General features: G+C 59.6%; 1 protein-coding gene across 1 annotated transcript; it reads right to left on the minus strand.

Annotated features, from left to right (window-relative positions):
- Window positions 1-441: 441 nt before the first annotated feature.
- Window positions 442-4,431, minus strand: ADM2 (adrenomedullin 2). Its single transcript, XM_027594416.2, has 3 exons — window positions 4,306-4,431; window positions 4,058-4,178; window positions 442-3,442 (listed from the first exon to the last, which is right to left on the minus strand). The coding sequence occupies exons 2-3, from the start codon at window positions 4,165-4,167 to the stop codon at window positions 3,124-3,126; spliced, it is 429 nt and encodes a 142-aa protein (XP_027450217.1). The 5' UTR covers window positions 4,168-4,178; window positions 4,306-4,431; the 3' UTR covers window positions 442-3,123.
- Between the last annotated feature and the right edge of the window lie 4,013 nt (window positions 4,432-8,444).

Below are 8,444 nucleotides of genomic sequence, written 5' to 3' on the forward strand. Positions count from 1 at the left end.
TACTCAGCTTCACTGAGGCAAGAAGGCTGTGGGGTTGGGGGCCTGCTCCTGCCTGTGCTGAGAATAAACTTGGGGGAGTGCTGGGGCCCCCCACTTAAAATGGCAAAGTTCGGGGGGCGCCTGGGTGACTCAGTTGGTGAAGCGTCTGCCTTCGGCTCAGATCATGATCCCGGGGTCCTGGGATCGAGTCCCGGGTCGGGCTCCCTGCTCCGTGGGGAGTCTGCTTCTCCCTCTGCCGCTCCCCCTGCTCGTGCTCTGTCTCTCTCTGTAGCTGTGTGTCTCAAAGGAATAAATAAAATCTTTTAAAAAATAAAAGAGGGGCGCCTGGGTGGCTCAGTTGGTGAAGCGTCTGCCTTCGGCTCAGGTCATGATCCCAGGGTCCTGGGATCGAGCCCCGCATCGGGCTCCCTGCTCGGCAGGAAGCCTGCTTCTCCCTTTCCCACTCCCTCTGCTTGTGTTCCCTCTCTCGCTGTCTCTCTGTCAAATAAATAAATAAAATCTTAAAAAATAAAATAAAATAAAATAGTGAAGTGCAACCTGCCTTCAGGACTCTCCCAGTGCTTGACACATGCGGTGTCATTTGCTTATTTTACCTTTGAGCTTCTGCCTCCTCCCACTAGGATGTCAGGTGGGGGGTAATCGCTAATGTTTCTCAAATGCTCAACAAACAATGCTGAAGGGATGGAGGGGGCTCCAGGGAGGTGACTGGAGCCGTCACCCAAAAGCAGGTGGTGGCTTGGACAGAAAAAGGAGAAAATGACCAGCCCACAGCATTTGTCTGAGGAAGACGCGGCTGGTGGGCGCTCTGGGGGAGCTCGGGTGCTGCCACTGAAAGTCCAAGCGGGGCATCAGGTAGGTGGCCCCGGCGTGGCCTGGAGCTCAGGGGCCGGGTAGACGCCACATGTCACGGCACAGGGATGCCTTGAGGTCAGCCGTCCAACCTGCTTTGAGGAAAATCTACCCTGCACTTTGGAATGGCCCAGCAAGGGTACGGGGCATGGGATCCTGGGGGTCTGGCAGCTCTGACCAATGAGGACGGGACAGTGTGGGGGGTGTCCCCAGCAGAAAGAACATCCTGTGCGGAAGCCCGGACCACACACAGGCCCAGGACTGGAGCCTGGGGGGGTCTCGGCCACGTGGCCCTCCTGACTGTCCAGCTTTGACCTCCTAGACCCCTCGTCCCCCTCTCTCCCCAGCCCCCTCGCCAGGCCCTCACTGCCCGCTCTCCCTGCCTGCCCTGTTGACACCCTTCGGTGGCTCTGAGGGCCGGCCCACCGGCCTCGCCTGCCCTCAATCACTCACTCACGCTGGTTCCAGCCCCTCTTAGGTGCTTTGGTGGGGGGTGGTCCCCAGCCACACCCACTCCTCCTGTGGCCTTGGGGCCTTGGCACTCTCAGCTCCTTCCCCCTGCGACCCTTGCAATCCTCAGACCTACGCTTCCTCCAGGCAGCCTTTCCTGCCTGCCTTGCTCTGCTTCCCACACAACACGGACCACCCTCACTGCAGGGCAGGAACCTGCCGGAACTGTCCTCACAGGGCCTAATGGAGGGAAGATGCCTTACCTGGCCAGGTGATTCCCAAGCCAGAAGAGCAAGTACGAGGGTAGGAGCCCAGATGGGCGTTTCCAGGAGCCTCCCACCCTTCGGAGGCCCAGGGTCTCTGAGGGGCAGGCCTGCCAGCAACCCAGAGCACCCCTGACCTCTGTGGCTGTGGTTTCTGCTTCTAGAGGTGGGAGAACAATAGCGCTCTCCTCACAGGGTGACCGACATGTGTTGACAGATTAAGTGCTGTTACGAGTGTTTGCCGAGTACTAGAAACCACCTTTCTCTTGGGGCGCCTGGGGGACTCTGATGGTTAAGCATCTGCCTGCTGCTCAGGTCATGATCTCAGGGTCCTGGGATCGAGCCCCATGTCGGCTCCCTGCTCAGTGGGAAGCCTGCTTCTCCCTCTCCCTCTCCCTCTGTATTCTCTCTCTCAAATAAATAAATTAAAAATCTAGAAAGAAAGAAAAAGAAGCCACCTTTCTGAACACTGGGTCATGCCCATATGACGTGGGGGCGTCAGTGATGAGGGACTAGCAAAGGCTCAGGGATCACAACACGCAAAGGCCCGACCTGGGGTGATATACACCAAAACAGGCCAGAGATCCTGTTCTAACCTTTAAAGGGCAATCTACCTCCCCAAATTCTCGACACACCTGCTCCAGCCTCCTGCTGTCCCCGTGCCTGCCCCCAGTGCGTCCCCAAGCTGGGCAGGGTGGGGTCAGGGAGACTCTGTTGCCTGCAGCGCCCCCTACCCTTGTCTGGCCCTCCCACCCCACCCGAAGTGGTGACGGTTCTGACCTCATTGACCTATTTGGGCTGGGAGATCTTGCCCCCACCCAGCCCCACCCTGCCCTGAGGGATGGGAAGGGGCGCTCTGCTCTGGGCTGTCCTGCCCCCAAATGCCCCAGTGTGCCTCCAGAACCTCTACGCCCTCTCCCAGTCTCCCCAGCTACCTGGCTAGAGATCCAGGGAGGGGTCTCCATTTTCACCTAGGCTCCAGAGAACACAGCTCCCAGCAGGCCTGTCCTCCCTTTACCCTGGCCCTGGGGACGGGGACCACAGTGGGGCCCTCCTGCCTGCTTCCCTCCCAGTCTCAAGGGCACAGGGAGTGGAAAGGCTAGGGACCTGGGACAGGCAAAGTGTGCATGCCCAAAGCCAGGGTTGAATCTGATGCTGTCAGGACTGGGGGGGGTGGGGGATGGGGGGGACGGGGTCATGCTGGGCCAACTGGTGCTTGCCCAGCATGGCCCTGGGTATTCAGGACCCTGGCTTCTGCTCCACATCCTTGGGCAGACCCTGCCCCTCTGAAACCCTTTTCAGGGGTACAGACTCTGCCTGCAGATCTCCTTGGGTCTATACATGTGCATGGGGTTTCCGCGTCCAAAGCTATTTAAGGTTGCTTGCTACAGAATCTGGTGGGGGTGGGGTGGGCTGGGAGTTGCCTCCAGGGCCTGCACACTGGTTACTGAGGTGTGCAGGAGGTCCAGGGGGCTGGGTGGGGACTGGGGGCCCAGATGCAGCTCTGGGATTGAGGCGCAGCATCCCGGCTGGGCCAGGCATGGGTATGGCCAGCTCCGTGTCAACCATAGCTGTGGGGGCTGCTGGGGTCCATGGGGGCTGAGTCCCGTGGGCCAGCTGACCCAACCAGCTGCCAGAGGCGGTGGCTGAGGTTCTGCACCTGGCAGGTGCCCAGCACACAGCCCACCCGCAGGAGCTGGGCTCGGGACCTGCGGGGACCCAAGTGCCGGTGGAGGCCATCCCGGAGAGGCCGACCCGTAGCGGGGGCTCGGCTGGCACTCCTCTGTGGCTGGAGGGCCTGGTGTAGCTTCCAGACCACACGCCGAGGTGTAGGGTGTTGAGGCTTCAGGCCACTGGAAAGGGTCCTGGCTGGGGGCTCCCTGCAGAGGGGAATGGAGGAAGTAAACCTGTTGGCCCAATCTTTCAGGGACCCCCCCCAAACCCACCCACTTTCCCCTCCACACAGGCTTGGGGTCATTGGCAGGGGAAGCCCAGGATCCCTTTGGAGCTCTGGGCTTGGGTCCTGGCTCTCAGCCACCTCAGCAGCCCAGGTCACATGTCCATTCACCTGTGCCTCCCTGGGCAAAGGGCAGTGCTGGCCTCTGTGGGTCACTATGTTCATGACCTGTGTGCCCCCCCTTCCCAGCCCTCCCCTTGGGGTGGGGTGGGGGGCGGTGGGCACTCTCGGGGATCCCTCCAGCCTCCCCTCTCCTAGCCAACCTCTCCTTGAGGGGGTTGCTCTACCAATGGGGGAGGGGAGGGCCCTAGGAGAGAGGCAAACAAAGAGGGCCTCTTGCCCTGCTCAGGATTTGCTGAAGGCATATTTTCTGGCCCTTGATTTAGGAGGTAAGCCCTGGCAGCAGGTGGGGGGTTTCCCCAATGCTGGAGGAATGGGAGGAGGGGGGCACGGGGAGCGGAATGGAGGGCGCCCTCCCCAGGCATTCTGGTTTCCTTCCCTGCGGGCCACGGTTTGGGCTGGTGTGAACCCCACTCACCTGGGTGGGGCAGGCTGCTGGCTCCGGCCCAGGCTGCGGGACAGCGTGCCTGGGAGCAGCAGGTAGAGCAGGCTGATGCAACCGAAGGTGACCATCAGGAGCCGGGCCATGGCGGGCGGGGCTAGAGGGAGTGTGAGCCAGGCAGGTGTGGGGGACCGACGGCCCTCACCTCCAGCCACCCCTTTCCCCGGCCTGTTGGGAAGCCTTGGTGATCAAGGGCAGAGGCGTGGGGACAGGCAAGCTCGTACCTATGTCTGTCGGCGAGTAGGTGTCAGGCGAAAGGCGGGCCGGTAGGTCTGCTGTTGGCTGGGCAGGGAGCACCTGGTGGGTGGGGAAACTCCTCAGTCAGTCTGTGGTCTGTGGTTGGTCAGGGTCCTGCTTGGGACCTGGCCTCAGCACCTCCAGAACTAAATAGTCTTTCCAGGAGGAGGCGGAGCCGGATGCTCCAGCTGGGCGGGGAGCCCGGCCCTCCCGCTCCCTACTCCTGCCCAGCCCGCTGGGTAGCACAGAGGGTGCAGAGAGGGGGGTAGCCTGACAGGAGCCCCATCCCGCTGCGAAGTGCTCCAACTGGCCAGGGACCCTAGCGGCTACCAGCCTCATCTCTGGCGCCTTCTGGTGGAGAGCGCTGTCCTGGAGCCTGGGAATCTTCCAGGCTGAAGGAGTGGGTGTTGGGGGTGCAGTCAGCTAGGCCGGGTCCCACCCCTAGATGTCTGCCCTGATGAGCGGCCTGGGGCCCTGGCTAGAATCACTGCGGGGGAAGAGCAGCCAGCTAGTCAGTTCCTCACAGAGGTGATTTGGAGACCCTTCCTCCAGACCCCCTCACAGCTGTGTTCTGAAAAATCTCCACCCTCTTTTCCCCTTTTAATGAAGTATTAAATGGTTTTTGTAAGAAATTTAAACAAGTAGAAAGTGAGACCCCTGCATTGCCACCCACTGTGGATTCTTCTGGGTGGTCACCGCCTGACTTTCTCTCACGCACGCTAGTGTATTTCACGAGGGGCAGGTGGTGGTGTGTCTGTGTTACACGGGCATATGTAAGTAAAGACGTATGTAGAGAGAGAGACCGCCATTCTTTCTTGTGCTTGGCCCTCCTCCAATGTGTAGGTGTTCTGTAACTTCTTAATTGATCTTTTGTTAATGAGCAATTAGGCCATGTCTGGTCTTTCCAAGAGCAAGAACCCTTCTGTTGTGAGCTCAGAGAAGTGTCTGGATGGGATATTTTCCTAGAAGTAGAAATTCTGGTTGAAGGTGAAGCTGTGTGTTGACAAATAGTACCAGCTGTTCTCCACAAAGCCGTCCACTCTCAACCGATAATGGGCTTGGCTTTAGCCATTCTTGGGTCTTTGTCTATCTGAGAAGGGACAATTACCCCATCCCCCCCCCATGTTTCTTTGATCATCTGAGCATCTCTGTGTCCACTCACATCTCCTCCTGTCTTAGCTGCTCCAGTCCTGTTCCCTCTGTCAAGTCATCACGGATGACCTGGTCACTCTGTTCCTCCTGCTGCACACATCATGGGAGCTCAATAAACATTTGCTGGGTGAATAAATCAACAAGTGTGGAACGCATGACATATTAAAGAGCTTGGTTTACATCCTGAAGAAGGTAGGGAAGCATCAGCAGCTATTCCGGTTTCTATTTGTTTATTTATTTTTACCACCTGGGGGTGGAGAAAGAGTGAAGCCATCACATTTATATTAGAAAAGTGCCCGAGGGCGAGCAGATGGGTCTGCAGACGGGTCTGAGAGAAACTGAGCGACACTGGGGGTCGAGGAGGGTCGGCCCTTCTGTTTGCTGATGCAGGGAGCCCCTAGTGAGAGAGGGTAGGGTTTGGCTGCCTGGGGTCATCCTGGCAGACGTGTCTGGCTGCCCTCTAGCCTTGTGGGCCTGGGGCTGAAGGGAGGGCCAACCTGGAACACAGATCTGGGAGTTTCACAGATGGCAAGGCTCTGGGAGGCGAGAGGTGTGGTGAGCTCTGCCCCCAGACAGTGCAGACAGAGGACAGAAGCCGCACGCCAGCTCTGGAGGGACAACCAGGGAAGGGGTGGGCAGAGGACCCCCAGGGAGCCTGCCCCTCCCCCAGTCTGTCCGCCACAGTCACCAGTGCCACTTTCTAAAACTCAAAGGTGATCGTACTACTTATCTCTCCAATAAAGAAGAAACTAAATCAAAATTCCTTGCCTCTGCAAGATTTTTTTAATCTGGGAAAGTGAAGGTAGACCTCAGTGCAGTTCATAGGCCCGTGGGTCACTGCATTCTTTCAGAATACTTGCTGCCACCATGGGCCTGTGGTCCTGTCTCCCCCCACCAAACCCACAGATGCATGGGGTATCTTCTGGCCCCCAAGTCTCAGCCTGGCTGCTTATTTTGCCCCTGTCCCTGATGACTGGATGAGAGGCCCCTTCTGTGGCCCCACAGCCCCCTGGATAGCACATCTTGCAGTCCTTACTGTCTGTAATGGTGTGTGTGTCCTCCAAGGGGAGACCCAGGGCTACCTTCGGTTATGCTCAGTTGCAGGAGCTGCTGGCCTGTGGAATTTCGCAAGAAGCCCAGAGGTTTCCCTGGCAAGTGGGGACTGGGCCACAGGAGGAAGGTGGTGCTGGTGATGTTGGAAGAATGCTTTAGAGAAGAAATTCGTGTGGGGCAAGAAAAGCGAGGGTGGAGGCTGGCTGGGCAAAGAGCTTGAAGAGAGGTTTTGCTTGAATGTTCCAAGGTGGGGAGATTGAGTTTAATCCTCATGGCCAGCATCTGTAGAGAGGGCATGAGTGAGGATGGGGGGCATTGATAGGGAACAGCGAGCGGTGGGGAGGAGGGTGGGAGGGGCAGAGCCTCAGTGGTAACTGTGGAAGGAGGAGTTGTGGTGTGAGGGGGCAGACTTGGGGTTTGCTAATGCGAAACAAGGCCTCCCCTCTGATGGCTTTGTTTTCTCTATGAAGGAGGGGCAGTGGGGTCAGAGACTCCCCGGACATCAGCAGGCTGGGAAGTGGGGGGAATGCCCACGGTGTCATCGTGGCCACTCTGCACTATGGGGTGGTACAGGACTGTGCGTGGCTGGGGTTTGCCAGATGAGGACAGTGAAAACAAAGTCAGAGAGGCCGGGGGCTGACAAGGACATGGGCAGGATGAGAGGTGATGGGAGCCACAGGGGCGGGGGTAAAAGGCAGGAAGGAGGAAGCCAGGGAGATTCACTCCCTGCAAGAGGGCTGAACCTGCTGGAGAGAGGAGGTGACAGGGCAGGCCTGGTGCCCCGGAGGAGGTGACATGGACAGTGCAGTGGTCAGGAGACTTGATGGTGAGAAACTCAGTGGGGATATCAAGGTCTAGAGGGGACACCAAACCTACCCTCGACCCTAAGGCACCTCTGAAAGGGCTGCAAGGAATGGGCTCCTCAGGGCATGAGGGTCGGGGCGTGGGCTGCAGGGTCTCCACAGTCTCTGAGGGACAGCCAGCCCTGGACTCAGGCGCCAGGCCAGAGGATTTGCCAGGGACCCTGCCTGCCCAGGCACAGCTCGACGGTGTGGTAATGTGGTGGTGAGGACCTTTTTGGGTATAAGTGACAGAAACCAACTCAAGCCACCTGGGGCCAAAAGGAGGGCTTCTCAGCCCATGGGCCCAATACCCAACAGAAGCAGAGGTGTGGCTGGGCCTGAGCCCCAGGACCGGGAGCAGAGGGAAGCGAGCGCCTGGTGGGATCTCTGGGTTCAGTTTCATTCATTCTCCGGCTGGCTCCTGCAAGGGAGGGGCACATGGACGTGGGCAGTCTGTTCCTTTCTAGCTCTTGTGCAGCCACGCATCTAAAAGCAAGCCCAATCCTGCCAGCCCCCTCCCAGCTGACCAGTGAGTGGCCCAAGGCTCCCTCCACCTCTCCAGCTCCTCTCCCAGCACGTCCTGCCCTAGACTCCCGTGTCCCCCTCGCCCATCCCTGTGCCCCGGCGGGGAGGCCCGGCCGGTCCTCGCCCCTGAGGGTGGTGCAGCCAACTCCCAGGCACCGCACCCGGCCTCCAGGTGCTCTCGCCTTAGGACGCTGCTCTTCACAGCGGGACCGGCAGCGCACCTTGTTAAAGGACACCCCACCCAAGGGGGGTCCGAGCCCTCCTCGGGCCGTGAACCCCAAGGGCAAGTCCTGAGTTCTCGCCCGCAATCCCCAGATTGGCAGCCCACGAGGGGACGGCCCCGGGCTCGTCCTGTGCCCCAGGCTTGGGAGATCTGGTGGCAGGCCCGGGTCCTTCTGCCTTCCTCCAAACTGGCAGCGCCAGCGTACAGCGGGATCCCCGGGAGCTCCCAGGAGCGAGGCCCGGCCGGTCTCCACCCAGGCGTCGGAGCCCGGAACTCCAGGCCACCTCCGACCCCGGCCGCGCCTGCCGCTGACCCGCGCGAGCCGCCGTCG

Source organism: Zalophus californianus, chromosome 9 (assembly GCF_009762305.2).
Source record: "Zalophus californianus isolate mZalCal1 chromosome 9, mZalCal1.pri.v2, whole genome shotgun sequence".
Classification (NCBI taxonomy): Eukaryota; Metazoa; Chordata; class Mammalia; order Carnivora; family Otariidae; genus Zalophus; species Zalophus californianus.